At 43.4% G+C, this 20,571-nt stretch overlaps 1 protein-coding gene across 6 annotated transcripts in view; it reads right to left on the bottom strand.

The window, feature by feature from the left end:
- The window catches only part of MPRIP (myosin phosphatase Rho interacting protein), a 78,241-nt gene that overhangs the window by 18,287 nt on the left and 39,383 nt on the right, over positions 1–20,571 (bottom strand). For 3 of the 6 annotated variants that reach the window (XM_058157192.1, XM_058157191.1, XM_058157193.1), the window contains exons 7-15: positions 20,040–20,553; positions 9,884–10,019; positions 9,476–9,589; positions 8,822–8,878; positions 8,476–8,544; positions 8,155–8,244; positions 7,575–7,684; positions 1,571–2,162; positions 1,101–1,217 (exon numbers count right to left, since the gene is read on the bottom strand). In XM_058157192.1, coding sequence (XP_058013175.1) covers positions 1,101–1,217; positions 1,571–2,162; positions 7,575–7,684; positions 8,155–8,244; positions 8,476–8,544; positions 8,822–8,878; positions 9,476–9,589; positions 9,884–10,019; positions 20,040–20,553 — 1,799 coding nt within the window. The remainder of the gene's footprint in view (positions 1–1,100; positions 1,218–1,570; positions 2,163–7,574; positions 7,685–8,154; positions 8,245–8,475; positions 8,545–8,821; positions 8,879–9,475; positions 9,590–9,883; positions 10,020–20,039; positions 20,554–20,571) is intronic. The other 3 variants (XM_058157194.1, XM_058157196.1, XM_058157195.1) reach the window with 1 other exon arrangement.

The following is a 20,571-nucleotide window of genomic DNA, read 5'->3' as shown; positions in this document are numbered from 1 at the left end:
GGGAAACACAGTATTTTACACCAGAGGTCTTCAAACTTGGGAGCTTTACGACTTAAAGCATAGCTGGTTGGAGAATTCTGGGAGTTGAAGTCCACTAGTCTTAAAGTTCCCAAGTTTGGGGACCCCTGCTTTAAATGAACTACTCCAAGTTCATGAGGTTAGGATATTCTGAGCCAGAATACACAACGGTCCATTTCCAGGGATTTCCTGCTAAGAGAAGTTTCAACTTTCAGTCGTTTCAGGAGGAAAGAAAAATGCAAAAATGTTAGAAATAGAGATTTGACCCGAGTGTCCCATAAATACATGCCAGACCCAATTGAAAAAAGACATCTCTCCAGCAATTTGGAATAAAACAACGTCTTCTTTCTGGGAATCTGATGTGGGGTTTTCTTATCTCGTAACTTTGTCTTTAACATCAGTGAGAATTGCTTTCTCTGAAATTTTTTCATTAGCCTCATTGGAATAGTACAGGTAGTCCTCGACTTACGGCCACAACGGGGCCCAAAATTTCTGTTGCTAAGCGAGAAAATTGTTGAGTGAATTTTGCCCCATTTTACGTTGTTAAGCAAATCTGGCTTCCCCATTGACTTCGCTAGTTGGAGGTTCGCAAAAGATCACGTGACTTGGGGACACTTCAACCGTCATAAATAGGAGTCAGTTGCCAAGCCTTTGAATTTGGATCACCTGACCATGGGGATGCTGCCACAGTCATGTGAAAAACGGGTCATAAATCACTTTTATGTTCGGTTCGGTTCCAGCTCTGAATGGTCACTATATGAACTGTTGTATGTCAAGGACTACTTGTATTTTGCCTCTCTGAAGCTTCTGGATGCTTTGGCAAATCCATGTTGTCCCTCAGGACATAATTCAGGACCCTGGCACAACCCACTCATAATATACTGTAATGAAAGGGGAGGGTTTGTGAAGAGGGGAACCCCAAAATTCATTAACCTCATCATGCATCTCCCTCAGCACATGAAGGTTTGGCCAAGGTCATCTAGAAATCTAGACCCATTTGCAGGCATCCCGGACTGAAGCCCCACGAATGAAGCCCAACTGACCACCAGAGATAGAGCTCCTGGTCTCCTTCTCCTTCCTACCTGCAAGACATAACCTTCTCGAGCGCTCTGTTCGCGTCCCAAAGCTACTTTGAGCTGGTCTTGTAGGGCACGGTTCTGTTCCAAAAGCTCTGAAGCTGCCTTTTGACTCTGTTCCAGCTGAAAGTGCAACAGGGAAGGCGTTAAAAAAGGATGGGGAGGGACCCAAAGATCCCAAGTCTAGATCGTGGTTGGAGTATGTATTTTCATTAAGGAAAATCAACTTGGTTGGAGAGCTGCCAGACCCAAGAGCTTCCAACTTGAACTAAAGTGGACAAGTTCCAAGATAGGAAATGGGAAGCATCAGGTCTTCTTGGTCTCTTTACAATGCCCATGAATAGTGACTTTGCCACTAGGGTTTCCAGTGGTCGTCCTTCCTTCCCTCCCTCCCTCCTCCGGTCTGCCTTCCTTCCTTCCTTCCTTCCTTCCTTCCTTCCTTCCTTCCTTCCTTCCTTCCTTCCCCACCTCCTTACCTCCTTTTCCAGCAGTACAGTCAGATGCTGCTTATGGAGTATCTCGCCATTCTCCTCTGGGTGAGGAAGATGTAGCGGGGCAATGGGGATCTGCTTCTCCTCCCGCAGAGGAGTGGTCTCCACCTGATGCCACCTCTGCTCAATCTCCACATGGACGCTTTGAGGCTTGGCCTCTGAAGTGGCAGGCAACCCCGAAAGCCTATCCACCTCCATCCTGGAGAAGTCTTCTGGGCTTCCTCCATCAGTAGCATCCAGATGTTCAAAGCGCTTCCTTCTTTCCTCTCTTCGGCGGGCACGTTCTCGCTCCAATTCCCCAGGATCTGTTTCTGAGGGGCCAGGCTCCTTGGGGAACGGAGTGGAGGTGTCCTTCAAAGTCTCTGCCAAATTGGCTCGCTCCTGAGCCAGGATTTGCTGGATGGGGCGGAACTCAGCCCAGTCAAAGGTTTTTGAGCGACCTTCTCTTCGGCGTTCCCTGGCTCGACTGCGCTTGTATTCGGGGTCAATCTCGGCCTGCTCCGTCTCCTGCTTCTCACTTGGCTTGGGACAAGTCTCAAAGGAGGTGCCATTTTTGCTCTTCTCTTCAGGCAGAGAGCTGGTAAGGGATTCAAGAAGAGAGGAGAACCAAAGAAAGTTAGACCATGGACCCAACTTTTCATCCCTATTTTCTTCTCCAATTGCTCCAGGAAGACACCATCGGAGGCCAAAACTATTGGAGGCATGGAATTTGAGTAGAAACAGGGTTATTCTGACATCATATTCAAGAGACTGTCTATCCTTTGGCTTAAGAAACCCAGAATAGCGTTGATGATGCAAAGACCTGACTGATTACCTTCCTACGGATACAGAGTCGGGGGAGGGGGCTTTCCTGTCCCTATAATACAATTAATTGTTCATGACTGTTGGGTGCCCAGTTTCCATTCTTCTTCCAATTCTGCAAGATGTAAACTTCGTGAACGTTCAACCAGATCAAGCCTTGGTCACACCCAGTCACCTTGCATCAAAATCAGCTAAAGGCAACTTTGCAAAATTACCTGACGTCTGGTTTAATAACGCTACACTCAGAACAGACATAAAACAAGAGGTTTATCTTTGAATGAACAGAACAGATCACAAAAGCTAACACAATCTAAAATGTCCTGTGCAAAGGGTTATTGTGTGTTTGGAAACCTGCTTCTGCTTTTTGTGATGGATACCCTATTTTAGCTTGTGTTGGCCTCTCTCCTTTTTCATGTTCCCTGCTTTTTGCAAATGTTCCTTAACCATTTTCTCCTCCACTTCTCCTGAAAAGAGCTAGATTTATGCTCATAACAAAGCTGTTGTGAGCTTCAGCAGCATCATTATTCACCAGCGTTACAATGAAGACATTCATGAAATGCTTTTTCCTTTTTTTGTGTGTGTTTTTTTTTTTTGCTGAGCAGGTCAAGAAGAGGCCAGTTTTCCCCAAGAAGACCTTCCTTTGAGACCAAGGCAAGAATTTTCTGTTTCCATTACACCCCACAGAAGAACGGAAAGGTCCTCTCCTGCTAGCTGACTCCAGTTGCTAATAACTGAAGCATAGGACTTGAAGCACCGAGCGGTGTCATAAAAGCATCCTAGGAAATAAGATTGAGGGCTGATTGCAATCCCTGCCACAAAAAAATACATCTACTAGTAAAGGAGAGTATTTGTAGCTCATGATTGAAATGAGGAGTCCTTGGTGCTCTCTGAGCTTGGTGGTTTTCTTGTAGACGTTTCATGACCCAACTAGGGAACATTATCAGTGCTAAAAGGGAGGGGTTTTGCGCTCAGTTTATATTCTAATGGCTTGCTCTGGGTTGGTCTTAAAAGGTTTTACTTTGGTTGAGATGTTTATTGTTGGCTTGTTTGACAATTCCTTGATTCGGGTATTGTTTACTTGATTGTTGGTCTGATATTAATTGTGAAGTTCATGTAAGCTCATCTGGGTGTGGATTGCTGGTGGGGAGGCATTTTTTTTGGGGGGGAAAGAGACCCAAACATCTCCCCATCAGCAATCCACACCCAAATGAGCGCAAATTCACTCCAAGATTAACATCAGACCAACAATCAAGTAAACAATACCCCAATCAAAGAACTGCCAAACAAACCAACAATAAATACCCCAATCAAAAAACCTCTAAGACCAGCCCCACCAACACTGACAGGGTAAGAACATAAACTGAGAGTAAGTCCCACTCCTTATTAGCCCTGATGATGTTACCTAGTTTGGTAATGAAATGTTTGCAAGTTCAGAGAGCATAAAGGACTCCTCAGAATACATCCAGGAAAATGGGACTCTGTTAAAATATTTAATTCAATCTAGGAAAATGAGACTCTGCTATTTAATGTTAAGATATCTCTGTTAAGGTATTTAATAGCTGGAGAAGTGAAGGGTTGGACAATGAGTAAAAACACACAGCTATAGCTACTTAGTTGAAGAAAGTTGGCCATTGTGTGAGGCAATCTAAGCTGTGATTGGTTGCTGTGAATGTAAAGGGGGCGTTTCCTGGTTTCCCGCCTTTTTCTTCTGTGTGCGCGGTGTTCTCTGTGATTTACCTCATGGTGTTGCTGCTGGGTTGATTTACCTGACGATGCTCCTGTTTGCCTATCTTATTTAAATATATTTATTTATATAAAACTGCAAGTTTGTGCCAGTGTCTCTGATTCCATTTGGACACCTGCTGCGCAATTCCCTGACAGACTCCCATTTTACAAATTGCCCCTTTTCTGGAAATTTGCTTTCAGCCTGGAAATCTCCACTGTACCAAGAACAACCTCAAGGACAAACTGGATATATTATCCTACAGAGATACAAAAGGCCCAGATTTTGTGCTGTTCCTCTCCTCTCCAAAAAGCTTTTGTGTGTCTGCATCAAATGGCTTTTTAGTGCATTTCTGCCCAGGCTTCCATTTAGCAGTGAAAGGGAAGAGGGGTGGATACAGTATGGCTTCTTCTCCAAGACAAGGACCAGCACAGGACCTAATGCAAGCCGGTGCTCACATCAAGGGAAGCTGCGGTGCTCACTGCCAAGGTGGACATCCAAACGAAAGGGGAGCGAGACAGACAGGCAGAGACAGGCAAGGGGAAAAGGTTTGGAGAATGCTGGAAACGAGGTCTTGTCACACAACGGAACACATGCCAGCCTCCAGCGTGCACATTTGCAGGGTGGGACTTAAAATTAAAATAACGTAAGAATCGAACTCTAAGGCTGCATTCCCCTAACTTAGCCATGGACCGCTTTTACTATCCCTACTAGCTTGGAAACATGAGCAAGCTAGGGAAAAAAAGGATGAGCCCAGTCTGGGCTTCTGAAGATCGTGGAAAACGCTCACCAGTGGGAGTGGATAGATCTACCATACAGCAAGAGGTTCTTGCTCGTTTTTAGGAAAATCTTATTCTGGTTGGCTATCTTTTCCCAACCACTCCTTAAAATGCCAGGGAAGGCTTGAAGGAATGTACGAATTATCCCATTTTCTTTAAAATCCACAAACTTTATTTGGCTCTCTAAGACAAGCCAGCAACATCTAGCCATCAATGGGGAAACTTCTTAAAACCTGTTTTATGGTATTGATTCTAGAAACTGTCTAAGCTCCATGTAAAAAAGGTTTCTGGCACACCAGTTGCAAATGCAAAAGAATCAAGCTTTTTTGGGATCAGGAAGTTGAACAGTTTCCTCCTAATTAGTTATTTTTTTCATTATCTATAGACGTTTCACTGGGATTGAATTTTTTTTTAAAGATGTTGGCAATAGTAGCCCAACTCATTGCAAAGTAGCTTTTAATCTACATACAGTAGTTACGATCAAATGTAAATTTCCTTCAAACAAAGAATTACAGGTTGGTTTTCATCATTAATAGAGCAGAAAAATATGGGAAGAGACCACCAAGTTGGTGGGGGATGTCAGAATGACCCATTACCCATTGGGGTTGACTTGTGTAGGTTCTCCATTTCATCTTTTCAAGACATGGTCTCAAAGGATTATATTCTGGAATGGCTCTCTTATCTATTTATAATTTTCAGCACCCAAGGATATCTTGCATCTGCAAAAACTATTCAAATTATCGAAGAAATCAATCTATACTTAATTTTAGTATTTCTTAGGATGTAAAGAAAGGTCTGGCTTCACTCTCAGGCAGAAGTTCATTAAAGACCACTGAATGCTCTTCTGGAGCCTACCTTTTTCCCAAATTCAGTCTTCCTCACCTGCTCAACAATGACTCAATCTAAATCCTGTGACAAAACTTTCCAACTTTTACAAAATACTGGCCCTACCCTCACTCAGACTGATGCTGTTCCATAGCTGGGCAATGAAATGTCTCCAAGTAAACAACCAAAGTCAGAGACCAGCAAGGGTTCCTGAGTTCAACCATAAACTCATAGATTCTCTTCTGGGGATACTTCATTTTCACACGTCCCCTACGCCAGGAAGTAATTTCAGATATGTCTAGTCATGGGACTTGATTATCTGACTTAAAGAATTAGTAGTGTGGCTAAAGGTTCCTCTACTCATGCACCCAACTTTGTAATTTAGAGGACAAAGAAGCATTTGTTTACTATTCTGGTTGGGAGAATCTTTGGTTGCATGGATACCTAATGAGCAAAGAGATGTTGCAAGAGATCCTACAAATCTGATCTATTTGAGGTTCTGGCTATAGGATCAGCTGTGGGCCCTCCAAGAGAAGGTCCTTCAACTGCATTTCCAAGAAGGCCTGCTTGGCAAGGCCAGAAAGCGACAACACGGAAAGCAAATTCTGCAACTAAATCTCGCCATCCTCACCTCCCTCCCTCCTCCTTGTTTGTCAGAGCAAAATAAGCAGGAGTTTCTAATCCAGACAAGTGCAGCAAAGAAAGAGGAGCATGCAGTGAATCACGAGGTATACAAACCACAAAACGTTAATACAGGAGAGAACACAGTTTTCCAACCTTGGCTTCAGCACGGATAACTTCAAAGAGAAGCTTTTCCTGCGAGTGCGTGGAAATTAAACATATGAAGGAGTGAGGCAAGAGAGACTGGGAGGAGATGGGAGAGAAGCATGGAAAGACAGAATGGAGGATGGACAGAGAAGAAGGAAAGCAATTCTGGGCTGAGCTGGCCGCATTTCTTCATACACCACTTTAAAGCAGGGTTTCTTAACCTTGACAACTTTAAGACGTGTGAACTCCCAGAATTCCCAGCTACCATAACTGAAGATGGTGGACCTCCGCTCCCAGAATTCCCCAGCCAGCATACACATCTTAAAGTTGCCAAGGTTGAGAAATCCTTCTTTAAAGCAACATTCCATGCTTTGCAACTTTACACCATAGATATACTACTCGCTGTGGTGCTTACTCTTCCTTTTACACAAGCAAATACCAAAATAGGAAAGAAAGACCTTGCTACCACATTTGAAGCCAGATTATTACAAAGTCCTGTCAAACCAAGGTTTTAACTTTGACTCTTTAATTTTCTTGAAGGACCTACAGGTTGGATCTACTGTAGATCAAAGGCAAGGTGATACCTACTGTAGAGTCATGCTTAGTGACAACATACACCCTTTATTTAAGGGGAAGAAAATGTCTTACCTGGAAGATGATGCACACTATTGTTACTGCAAATTAACATTTGTGCAACAACTACCCTGAATTTGAAACTGGCTGAAGTATGGTTAATTACTTTTATATTCAGTGCGCTAAAGTTCACTCATGTGAAAAGCAACTAGGTTGATATGGTGCCCTGAGCTCTATAACTGAACAAGTGTTCAAATCGAGGTTCCTTTTAGTTCCTCCACCTTAGCTTCTCCCATCGCTCCACATGTTTAACAAGAGATGGAAAGAGAAATCGGTCAATAAGGCATCAAGCTGTCCTTGCTAAATTGTGCAGAAATCAAACTCTCAGAAAACCAGTCTCAGAAAATAAGTTTTAGAAAGTGGAGGAGAGAGAAATCAGAAGTAAATGGATTTGTGGAGAAGTGTGATGAAGATAGCTAGGAAAGAAGACCAAGCATTCTTATTTCTCATGTTTTTTTACCTGGTCACATCTGGAGCGACTGTGGGACGAACATGTTTCATAATGGTTTGGATCCAGTTCCGACGGATTCCAGATGTCATAGCAGAAAGAATGAATTTGCCTTCTTTAGTCTAGGAAAGAAGAGAAAGAAGTGATGGTGGAGCCTCTCTAGGACAGATGTTTTCAGGAGGAATTTTCTACAGATCTCCTGCTGGGGCTCTCTACCTTTCTAAGATAGTTTCTCAAATTCTTTTCTGGTTCTGCTTTCCAAGAAACATTCCCACAACTTCAGAAAAAAGTAGACCATATATTGAATGGTTCTCCAGATGGGCCATTGGTGGTGGGAAGGGTTTGGACCAGGTTTTTCCTCTGAACCCTAGGACACCTTGTGAAGGAGATGGGACTTTCACTGCCTGAGGAACTTGCTCATCTATAAACAACAACTGCAACAAAGAAAACAAACTCTGCCCCATTAATTAATATACAGGACTTATACGGCCACCTATCTCATAATCTATAATCCCTTTGTACAAGGGATGGGCTCAAGGTCCTTATTTAGAAGACGTCTACCATTTTTATGTATAGTCTGACCATGTCTTACATGGATCTGGAAACCATAGTTTCGCTGGACGGAGTATTCCGTGACATCAAAACACGTTGACAAGTCAATTTCCCCATCCAAATCGGCTGCCTGAGAAAAAGAGAAGAAATGCGTAAGAGGACAACATATAGGTCAATTGTGAAAAGGGTATAATAACTTATTTCTTTATACAGCACTGTCACAAAATATAAGATGGAATCGTCTCTGCCTGAAGAATCAAACTGGAGTCTAAGGAGGTTGTAGGAGATAAAGAAACGGAGGTGGTGTGAACATCAGAAAGGGTCCACCAAGATCTAGTTTTTGGTCTCCACCTCAACCTACCTCCTCTGCCACTGAATCCCGGTAGTATCTCAGGCTCTGATCCGTCAGCACAAACCAGTGCTTCTTCCACTACAAAAACAAAACAAGACAAGCCATTTTATAGACATTTTTCCTTCCTAAGATGGAAAAACTGGTTTCTTAGAGAAGTAGGAGGGGTAGGTGGGTTGGTGTGATCATTATACTGGGCAGAATTCTGCCAACATTACGCTGAGAGGAGGTCTGCATTCAATCTAGGCAGAAATAGCTCCAAGTCTGAGAATTTAGATCGGTTTTCAAGTTTTGTGATCTCCAAGGTACAACCCCATCTACTCTGGTTTACCCAGGAAAACAGCACCCCAAAACTTACTTGCCCATCTTCATCCTGTTTTGTCAGCCATCCCTTTTTGAAATTCAGCAAATCCGGCTGAAAAGGACAGAAGAGAATTTAGCATTCTTGCCCTGATCTCAACTGAGGTTACGTATAATATACGGTAGAAAAGAAATACTGTTTTTTCTGAAGAATTCAGCTCCCTTCTTTGAACGCAACTTTCCTTCAAGAATGGGACTATCTTTTACTCAAGGTAGTCAACTCATAACTGGAGACTAACACATATAAAGAATGGTTGCTGGAACTGGGTATGTCTAATTCAACGAAAGGAAGGACCAGGGATGCCATGATCGCAGTGTTCCAGTATTTCAAGGGCTGCCACAAAGAAGTGGGAGTGGACCTATTCTCCAAACCATCTGAAGGAAGAAGAAGCAATGGATGGAAGCTAACCAAGGAGAGATCCAACCTAGGACTAGGGAGAAATTTTCTGACGGTTAGAGCACTGAAAACGACTTGCCTCCAGAAGTTGTGGATGCTCCAGCATTGGAGGTTTTTAAGAAGAGATTGAACAACCATTTCGTCTGAAATGGTCTCGGGTTTCCTGCCTGAGCAAGGCATTGGACTAGAAGACCTCCAAGGTCCCTTCCAACTCTATTATTCTGTTATTCAGAACCCCCAAATTGTTGAACTTACAGTCATGGAGGATTCTGTAGACCTTCTGTCCAGCGATTTCGCTCTCCGATGTGGAGACATAGTAGAAGTTGACACATCCAGGATGGTCCCACTTGCTGTTTCAGCAAGCAAATCCTGCAGGAAATATGAATGTTTGACGGTCATCAGATTCAGAACTGCAATTTTGATTAATAATGAAGAGAAGCTCAAGCGGTCATCTCTGACCTCTCATACTTCAAGGACACCAGTGACATTCTTATTCTGGACAGGAATTCTCCAAGGAATTGATGGTGAAGGATTGTCACAGTCATTGTCCTACTGGCTGGGGAATTCTGGAATTTGGACCATGCCTCTTAAAGTTGCAAAGGTTGAGAAACACTATAAATCTCACCCTTTCATACCAAGAACATGAAATCGCTGCTGACTCACCCGTTTCCTAGGGAAAACCCTTTTTTCGCTCCTGCCCTGCCGGGTTTCGCTGGAGAGACCGGAAGAAGCATTGATTTCCATGTGTTCCGGATTCTCAATATCCAATGCTTCAAATTTTTCAATTACTTGGGACCTCCTGAGAGACAGGGAAGAGAGAAGGGACGGGCATTTTAACAAAAGGGAAAGAAAGGCCATTCTTGAAAGTCAGAACAATTTCAGCCCTCTTTTTTATCCCGACAACATATTCAAAATATTGACCCAATGATGCTTTCCTTTGTTATATTTCTATCCTGTCCTATCGCACAGACTCATTGGATGGGGAGAAAAGAACCCAAGAAAGTATCATGTAATTATAAATATAAATTCGTAACCTAGAAGGGATCTGAAAGCATGAAGCATTGGTCTGATTTATGAGCACCTTACCCAAAAATTGGAACCAGCCCATTTCATTCAGCAGGAAGCATGGAGCATTTGGATTTTTAAAGCTTGAAAATATGTGTTTTTCCCCCCTCCTTTTAAAGGTACAATTGTGTGACAGTGTGATCTTTCGGTGAAGCACAAGGATCACATCATCAAAAACTTCCCCAGAAAATGGGGTCAGTGGGCTGATCTCTTTTGAGTTTACTTGCAGATTTAAGGCAACAAGCTCAAATCTATTATCTATTCTGTGAATATATGGCATGACTCCCATTACAGAGCAGCTGCTTAATGAAAATAATTCAGTGCTAAGCTTCACAAGTCAAGAATTACACTTTGGAAAAAAACGCTTAACGAAGTCATACATAGGCTTGCTTTATCTATGAGCCAATGTCAACATTGGTCCACCCGGACTTTAAACATGGAAGAGAAAGAGAAGAGCTAAAACCAAATTGATTTTAAGCTCTGCATCCCCAGAACGGAGAAGAGCATTTTAAAAATCCCCTTGGAAGCTCAAATCCAGGTCTTAAGTAGCCCTTGGAGATGTCCGTGGTCAAATGGGGACTTCCTCTACTGGTTTAGTTTTATCAAGCCGCCCAGAGTCATCTTGTAGGGAAGATGGGCAGCATAGTAAAAAAATAAAATAAAATAATAAAATGAAGAGAAGTGAAGTAAAATAATAAAATGACGTTAAGTAAAACAGTGAAATGAAGTAATGTAAAGTAACATTAATAAAATAAAATAAAAGTTACATTTAGCATGGGGAACGGCATCTGGGACACAGCATGTATAAGAAACCATCGGTTTTAAGAGAATCTGGATTGGGAAGGTACTCTATTCATTTTCACATGGTTGTCTAATAAAGCTAAACCTGTTGAACTACAAGCTTCTTCCAAAGCCTGAAGGCTGGGCGCAGCTTCCCTTCAAGGCAGAATCTGAATCACCGCATGCCACATGCAGACAGGAAAAGCACTAAGCATACCCCCACCAAGATGCCTCTGGCAGTGAGAGCCCCCAGCGCCCATGGCCCTTGACCAGAGAAGGCAAAACCATCATCATCATCATTATAACATCCTTCAGGGACTCCTGCCCAAGTCCTCTGCCCTTGAACCCTTGTCATAACTTTAAAACCAACGGCCATCGCTTGGCTTCCTTGCCAAGACCCATCTTGGCTTCCCTTTGGAGAAGGGAAAATTCTCAGCCACCATTTTCTTTCCAAGCCAACCCCCACATCCCACCCCCACAAAAAAAATAAAAAGCACAGCTTGATTGTCATGAAAGGGAAGGGCACCATCAAGTTGTCTACAGCTTGAGATTTTTTTTTATTTTTATTTTTGAGATGAGATGGGAGCGAAGCAGCGGAGCACAAGTTATCACACAGCAGAGGGAGGTGAAGAACAGAAGACCTGCAAGAAAATAAAAGCTGGACAATGAATGAACAAAAAAGTTATCTCCCCTTCCTCCCCTTGCCCTTCCCACCCTGCCCCCCCAAATCAGAGGCATTACAAAAGGAAACCAAAACCAAAGTGCAAAATCATCCACACCATTAATAGAAGTGATCATTGGAAACGGCAGATTGTGATTCCCGCTGTGAGTGGTTACTCCAGGTATCAAGGAAAGGACGGTGGTAAGGATAACAGAGTCAGAAGGGGGCCTTGGAGGTCTTCTAGTCCAACCCACTGCTCAAGCAGGAGACTCTATACCATTTCAGACAAATGTCTGTCCAATCTTTTCCTTAAAACCTCCAGGCACGGAGCAGCCATAACTTCTGGAGGCAAGAAAGCAAGAAGGACCTTACCCCTTTTTCTATCTGGCCTGGCAGGTTTCAACACCATCAAGACCCAGATGGGAAACCCAGAAACCCCCAATTTTAACCCTGTAAGGAGGGATGAAATTTGGGGTGCACTGCCAGTCACGGTCCACGACCTTCCAAAAAACTTTTAAAGGATAACCATGGAACAGCACTGGGTTTTAAATTTTTTTTACTACCGGTTCTGTGGGTGTAGCTTGGTGGGTGTGGCGTGGCTTGGTGGGCAAGGCAGGGGAAGGATACTGTAAAATCTCCATTTCCTCCCGATCAGCTGGGACTCGGGAGGCAGCGAATAGATGGGGGCGGGACCGGTCAGAATTTTTACTACCGGTTCTCCAAACTACTCAAAATTTCCACTACCGGTTCTCCAGAACTGGTCAGAACCTGCTGAAACCCACCTCTTTCGTGGAGCTAAAATTAACCTTTTTTTGCATTTACTGGTTCCCTGCCATTCCAGTTGCTTTCCTAACATGTCTCTGCCAACAAAAATTGGGGAGTTAGCTGGGCTTGTTGCTGGAAAACCTAGAAGCTTTTGTCTCTTCTACTTTCCATCTGTAAGGTTTCCATAACAGATTTTTTTTTTTTTTTGGTGGGGGACACCATTTCTGGATGCTGAATCTGAATCTCACCCTCCATTTCAGGGGGAATTTAATAACAGGAAGATACAGTTTTAGTTTGGAAGCAAAGCACCTGGTTGGGTAGGTGGAAGTGATAAGATGCTGTTGCTTCTCTTTGAGGTTAGTTTGCAGCAGTGAACCATGCTCTAAAAAAATTAAGACTTGTGGACTTCAACTCCCAGAATTCCATGCTGGCTGGAGAATTCTGGCGGTTGAAGTCCACAAGTCTTAAAGTTTCCCAGGTTAGATACCCTTGCTCTAAAATGATCAAGGTAGCTCAGTGAAAGGAGGGGTTAAGAACCGGAAAGGAAAAAACAACATTAAAAACAATTTGCTTTCCATAGTCAATGTTTCCTTTCTTTGATCTGTTATGAAGCAGGAAGATGAAAATGAGGATGGAAAATCAACAGGAGATCAAAGTTATGTATTTATGCAAACTCCATTCAGAGAGAACTGTTCAGTGCCACCCAGAGTTATTTTTTCATGAGACGGGTGGACGTATAAATTTGATGAATAATGAATGAATGAATGGAATGCATGAATAAATAAAGACTCAATTACCACTAATGAAAAAAAATATATGTTTGTTAATAGCATGCTTTAGTTTCATAAAATCTTACTGATGGAATTTCTCCGTCTAGTTTTGTATTTTCAACACACCCATTCTCTCTGTGTGACCATAAGGCTAGAAAGGAAGATTTTTACAACCTATATAGGTAACCCTCGACTTATGAGCATAATTGAGCCTGAAATTTCCATTGTAAGTCATGGCGGTTGTTAAGAGGATCACCACATGACTGTGTCCAATCTTATGACATTTTCTGCAGCGGTTGTAGCTTGGAACAGTTGGTTAAATTGAAAAATACTTGTACCGCTCAATGAGAACTAGAGGCATGTTGAAATTATTTGTCCACAATTGGCGTCAATAACCACACAAGCCTTATAGCTGAAGACAGGTTTCTACACTTGGCTGTAATGGTTGAACTCTCCACACAGATACAGGCAGTCCTTGACTTATGACTGTCATGGAGCCCAGAATGTCTATCGTTAAGTCATGACAGTCATTAGTCCAGCTGGACCCTCATGGCTGGACCCTCACCTGTACAAGTGAGCCAGTTGCCAAGCACCCGAAACGAGGTCATGTGACCACAGGAGGGTTTGGAGCTGTCGGAACTCTGGAACCGGATCATAAGTAGCTTTTGAGGGGTCTGTTGTAATTTCTAACTGTTCACTAAGTGATTATTAAGCGAGGACTAGCTGTATTTGGGATTTCAAGATTGTTTGATTTGTGCACAGATGTCCAAAATGCCACAGGTGAATTCATAAAATAAAGAATGTTAGGCAAACTCTTCCATAAAACCTTCTCTCCAAAGGATATGACAAGGCAGGAATCTTATTTTGGAGGAAAATTCTATCGAAGTGTGAAATTAAATGAACAATTGGGTGTTTTTATGTCCCAGAATTAGAAAGCCCAATGTTTTGGGGTGTCAACAGGGATGGGCTGCTGTGAGCTATCCTTTCGGTCTAATCTTGCTCATCTTGGGGAATCTGGGATTTGCTCCCACTGAACCCGGATTCAATCTAGTTTAACAGACACAAATCCCTAGCAATGTTTTGAAGACTTGGTTAGGAAACGGTTAAAGGAATTCCCAGCTTCATCATAAAAATGCTTTTCCCAGGGATGTGTGTTTTACGAAACCCTCACACGTAACTGTAAATACGTCCAGTACATCTCCAGCATCATAGTTGATCTATACTTCAAACTAAAATCCAAATATTTCTAAATGTTTCTCAGGGCCCGAATCTTGAGCAACTGCTCAAGGGAGATGTGCATGTTTACAGTATACTCAAGTGGTGGAATTTGAAAGCCGACGTGGACTGTGTACGACTGGGAATCTCGGCCAAGGGCTTAAAAAGAAATTGTAGCATTCACAGAACCATCTTCCCTAAATTTTTAGAATCCAGCTGCCATGGTTTTTGACCCGGGCAGAAAAAAGACTGATGCAGATAATCCTTGATTTATAACCATTCATTTAGAGATCATTCAAAGTTACAACGTCATTGAAAAAAGCGACTTAGAATGAGTCCCAAAACTTACGACTAGGGTCCACGGATCATGTGATCACCATTTGCGACCTTCTCCAGCCCTTTCCGACAAGCAAAGACAATGAGGGGAGCTGGGTTCGCTTAATGACCATATGATTCACTTAACAACTGCAGTGGTTGACTTAACAACCAACAAGGTTGTAAAAATCAGGCAGGGCTCTCTTAAGAAACGTCTTGCTTAGCAATGGAAATTGGGGAACCAACAGCGGTCGTAAGTCAAGAACTAGCTGTATAAAAATATAGGTTTTTCCAAGCTTCCATCCTTAAGGAAAGACTTCAACCCTGCAATAGAAGCTGAGCCACCGGATGCATTTCGGCTCACGTGAGACCAAGGCAGCAACGCTAGCTGTGACTCCAGATAATCTAACATCTCTTCAATCAGGAGGCCAATATTAATAGTCCTGGGTAAGGCACCCTTATTAAATTGCTTAAAAGGTCTGGCCTTTAAAACACACGCACAAAGAGTTGAAAAACTGCACTTTTCGGTCCCATTTAATCCTCGATGTCCTGGAATAAACTGGTAGATTGAAAGGGTTCGGAACAAGAACGGAGAACGAGCATGACGGGAAAGGATATGAAGTGTCCCCCCCCATCAGTTGGATTTTGTGAATATCATTGGAGGATCCATAGGAATGAAAACATTTGAGGCTAGGAGGGTCTCAAGGGGAAGATTTGTCTGAAATGGTCTAGGGTTTCCTGCCTGAGCAGGGAATTGAACTAGAAGAGCTCCAAGGTTTCTGCCAGCTCTGTTATTCTGTATTGTATTTCAACTTGGACATCAGGTGCCCTTCTGAATCTAGGATTATAGGAAGACCAGGCATGCCAATGTTGGTTACAGAGCTCGCTTTGTTCCCAAACAACAAACTCCACTCAAGGAAGGACAAGAATGTTAATGAAGCAGTCAGAGAAATAAGTTAATAAAGCAGCTCAAAGCAACAGATGGAGATTGGCAGAAAGGCAGGAAAATGTCCATTTCATAGCAGGGGGTTTATTTATGCAAGTGGAGCCAACAGGTGTGTCTGAAGCCACCTGGAGGTTACAAACAAGCTTCATCAACCATCAAGAACCTCTGAAGACTAGCTGGTGAGGGGCGGAGTCTCTTTGATATCCCATTTGTGAGTTTCCTGCTAGCCAATTCTGGAAAAAAGAACAAGAATTGTTCTTCAGATGGTGCGAGAAATTCAGCCGGTTATCACCGGTTCACCCAAACTGTTAGTAAATTGCTTAGGCAGTTCGGAAAACCGTTTAAAAATAAAGTGCAAGAGAGGTTTCTCTCTCTCTCTCTCTCTCCCTTCAGTTAATAGCTCCACTGCTGCAGTGTTGGCTACTTCTTGTTTCTTCCTGGGGGAAAAGATACAAGAGTGGACAATGATATAGCTTGATCACACAGGCCGTGAATTTAATGCATGTGTGGTCCAGCCAGCTGTATTGCTTCTGCTGTGAAGTGCCCAATTTAGAACATAGAGAACATAGAATAAATAGAGTGGGAAGGATTAATGGCTTTTGGTAAGGTACCCAGACTTTCAATTAGTCTGAGCAGCTGCTCTTAGTTTCCCTCTCAGCTGCTGCATGTGCTTTGAGGTTGACTTTTTTAAAAAAGGGGAATGGCTGTTTTAGGTTTTCTGCATTGTTTTAGTGGTTCCTGGCACTGTCCTTTTGGGGTGTCCTTCCCTCACTCTTTTTGAAAGCCTCTAGTGATGGAACACCCACAACTTCTGAAGGCAAGCTATTCCATTGGTTGACTGGTCTCACCCTTAGGAAATTTTTCCTTAGTCCTAGGTTGTTTCTCTCTTTGGTTAGTTTCCATCCATTGTTTCTTGTTGTGACTTTTGATGCTTCGGAAAATAGATTGACTCCCTCATTTTTGTAGGAGCCCTTCAAATTTCCTGACAGAACAACTAATCAGTGGAACAACTTGCCTTCAGAAGTTGTAAATGCTCCAACATTGGAAGTTTTTAAGAAGAGATTGGAGAACCATTTGTCTGAAGTGGTATAGGGTTTCCTGCCTAGGCAGGAGGTTGGACTAGAAGACCTCCAAGGTCCCTTCCAACTCTGATATTCTATTCTATTCTAAATATTGGTAGTGCTATTTTATTGTGAGTTAGACTAAGGAGAAATTTCCTAAGGGTGGGACCAATCAAGTTGGCCACGCCCACCCAGTCACATGACCCATTTCCCACAGAAAACACTGGGAGCCACAAAATCTGGGCAGGTGTGGTGTCAAGTAATTGGGTGGGAGTGACATTGAGTTGGCCACGCCCACCATCCAGCCACATAACCACCAAGCCACACCTACAGAACCAGTAGGGGGAAAAAATTTGAATTTCACCCCTGTGCGAGAGATATCTGCTATGAGCAAGCAAGATCTGGTGGAAGTTTACAAAGCAACTGGAGAAAAATTCTCTTTTATCTCTTGGGAGGCCATATGCTCACAACCCTCCAATCTACATATTCCTCCTCCTTTTCTAAGAAGCCTCTTACGAATCCCTATAAATATACAACGGAACATCTGAAGGGAATTCCTCACATCTGGTGCCTGGCACCAATTATCTCAAAAAGTGCATGGTTTAGCCTCCTTCCTACAGCAAGTTTCAAGGCCTCATGAAGGCAAGCCTATAATAAATAGCTGTGTTATCAGCCGGTTGTGTTTTAGAAAGCAGAACAAGGTCAGAATAACAAAGCTAAGCTTTTAGTGACCTAGGGAAAGATCTGAACACCTGTGACAGAATTCTGTTTTATTCCCTATTGAATATTTTGCTAATAATCACCCAATATTGCCTTTTAGTTATTCCTCAATAAGTTGAAAAACTTAAGAAACCCAGGTTAAAATTTAAAAATGGCTAAACTGGGCAAACAGAATAAAGCATCTTAGTTTGCTTTTGGACCCAGGTTTTTGTGTGCGCGCGCACACAAAATGCCCTGGGCTGGATGCAACCCACAGCACAGGATTCCAAAGCAGGTCACTAATTAAACTTCAATATCACCCCCCAAACACCCCCCCCAAAAAACTGTGTACAGCTCTCTCCTTGGCCATCTTGTCTCCTTGATTTTATCCGTGAATCAGGGGTGAAATGCTACTGGTTCGGAACAAATCGCCCAATCCGGTAGCGATGGTAGTGGGTGGTTCGGAGAACTGGTAGCAAAAATCCCTGCGCCCCCCCCCACCTTGCCCAGCTGAGCCGCGCGATCATCAGAGGTTTTTCGTTTTCTTTTTACTTTTAAAAGTATTTTTCCTTTGGCCGAAAAAATGCTTTTAAAAATATAAAAAAAAGCCTCTGATGATCGCGGGGCTCAGCTGGGGCTGCCAGAACCCTTTAAAAGCATTTTTTTCTACAACCTCTTCAGCTGAAGAGGCTGTAGAAAAAATGCTTTTAAAAGTAAAAAGAAAAAAGAAAAAAAGTTGGCCACGCCCACCCAGTCACATGACCACCACCACCACCAAGCCACACCCACAGAACCGGTAATAACAAATTTTACATTTCACCCCTGCCGTGAATGATTTTATCTGCTGTGTTTTTATGATGGATGGTTTTAAATGGTTTTTTTTCCCCCCAAGGTTTTTTATGTTGTCAGCCGCCCAGACTCATTGGATACGGAATGGGCGGGAAATATATTTTATAAATAAATAAATAAACTTTGCCCTACGTGGCTCCTTCCTGAAAAGGGAAAGGTGGCTTCAGTCCTGAACAGATGTCTGGTGCCTTGCTTTCTTTTTTTCCCATACAGCTGCTGGCTAGAGAGTGCCACAACAATTCCTGTATGGCAAAAACTGGATCATTTGGTCCCCAAAAGAGACGGAGGGGAAATTGGGGTTCTTATTAAGGCAATTAAAACCATTTATGGGATGGTTTGAACTCAGGTGCCCAGCAAACATTTTCTGTCTACACGCAAGCTTGGAAAGGAGCAATGCGCCTGCATTTTGTGCAAGCTGCTCAAGACCACGTAGCAAAGCGGGCCAAAGCACACAAGCCATGCTAAGCTTTCAGGTTTAACCTTCTGGGCCACAGTCCTGTCGGAGGTCCTGTCTGTGCATGCTCCTCTTTCCCTCCCATGAGGGCTAGAAACTTAGTCTTTAAAAAAAAAATTAAGGGAACAAACATGATTCACATTTCATGGCCAAATTCTGAATGTATGCTTGCACAACTTCTGCAAAAATATATTTCTAGGTCGGCAAAGATTTAAAACATCCCTTTTCCCTTTCTTCATCATGAGTGCTCCTGACGCAGTACAGACTGTCCTCATTTAGCGACCAATGGGGGAAAAAAATCACTTTGCAACCTTGCTTTTGCAAACCTTTTGCAGATGTGCAAAGCAAAGGAAAGCTGAAGGAAGATCGTAAAAAAGAAGACAATTTCACTTAGCAACCGAGTGAACTCAATTAACAACTGAGTTGCTGGTCCCAACTGTGGTCACTAAACGAGGACGGCAGGTAAATACATTTTCAGGCACCATCCTGTCATCCAGAAAAGAAGGCTGCTCCTTTCATTGGCCATCGTTTCGTTGATGGAGCAGCAACATGTATCGTTTGATCCACCCGTTTCGGCAACCCAGCGAGACAAATACAGATAGTCCTCGGCTTAGGACAGCTTGTTTAGGGACCATTCAAAGTTACAACGGCACTGAAAAAAGTGACCTATGGCCATTTTTCACATGATCATTGCAGGATTCTCATGGTTACATGATCAAAATTCAGACCTTTTGGCAACTGACACACATTTACGATGGTTGTGTCCTGGGATCATGTGATCCCCGTTGTGACCTTCTGACAAGCGAAGTCATTGGAGAAACCAGATTCGCTTAACAACCATGTGATGAACTGAAACTGCAATGATTCACTTACCAACTGTGGCAAGAAAGGCCGTAAAATGGGACAAAGCTCATTTAACAATCGTTCTGCTTAGCAACCAAAATTTTGGGCTCAATTGTGGTCGTAAGTCAAGGACTACCTATAGTCAAAACCAGTGGTGGGATTCAAATAATTTAACAACCAGTTCTCTGCCCTAATGATTCTTCCAACAACCAATTCACCAAACTGCTCAGAAAGTTAACAACCGGTTCTCCCGAAGTGGTGCGAACTGGCTGATTCCCACCACTGGTCAAAACCCAATCCAGTTATCCAATCTCTTTGGGAAACAACCCCCCCCCTTCCAAAAGATGGTTTTTATCCTCCGTCGGCCGAAACGCGACGCCCAGATTCGGGTCTTACCTCCTCTCATTCCCGAACAGCCGGGCTACCTCTTCTCGTCCGGGACTCCTCGCCCGGGAACTCCGCTCGAGCCGTTTCCGCTCAACTTGAAAAGCATCGCGGTTACTGATGCGAATCGCCTTGGGCACATCGGCCAGGGTAGAGTATTTGCGGCTGACTTTAAAGGCAAAGGGCCCATTGCGTCTCTCCTCCGTCCTCACCCCGTTGCGGCCGGCGGAGTCCTTGTGCTTGGAGAGCCGAAGGCCTCGGACGTCCAGGGAATTGAGAGAGAAACTGTGCACCATTCGGCCGGCCGGCCAGGTACCTGAAGAAGGAAAGGAATCGCTCGGCTGCTGAGATTTGGGGTCACCGTACCTGTGGTTGGGCGTGCAGGGGCTCGGGGGGGACGGCAGGTTCGGCATCTGGTGCTCCTCTGCCTTGACCTCCTGCTTGGTCTTCTCCAAGGAAAAGTAGCCGCTTTCTACCCGCGTCTTCCGCCCGCAGTCATTGCGGTCTCCGTTCATGGCAGCCTCCTCTGGAGGACAAGGAAAGC

This window comes from Ahaetulla prasina, chromosome 14, assembly GCF_028640845.1.
Source record: "Ahaetulla prasina isolate Xishuangbanna chromosome 14, ASM2864084v1, whole genome shotgun sequence".
NCBI classification, from domain to species: Eukaryota; Metazoa; Chordata; class Lepidosauria; order Squamata; family Colubridae; genus Ahaetulla; species Ahaetulla prasina.
Note: the sequence above shows the minus strand (reverse complement) of the source record. Positions and strands in the feature narration are given on the sequence as shown.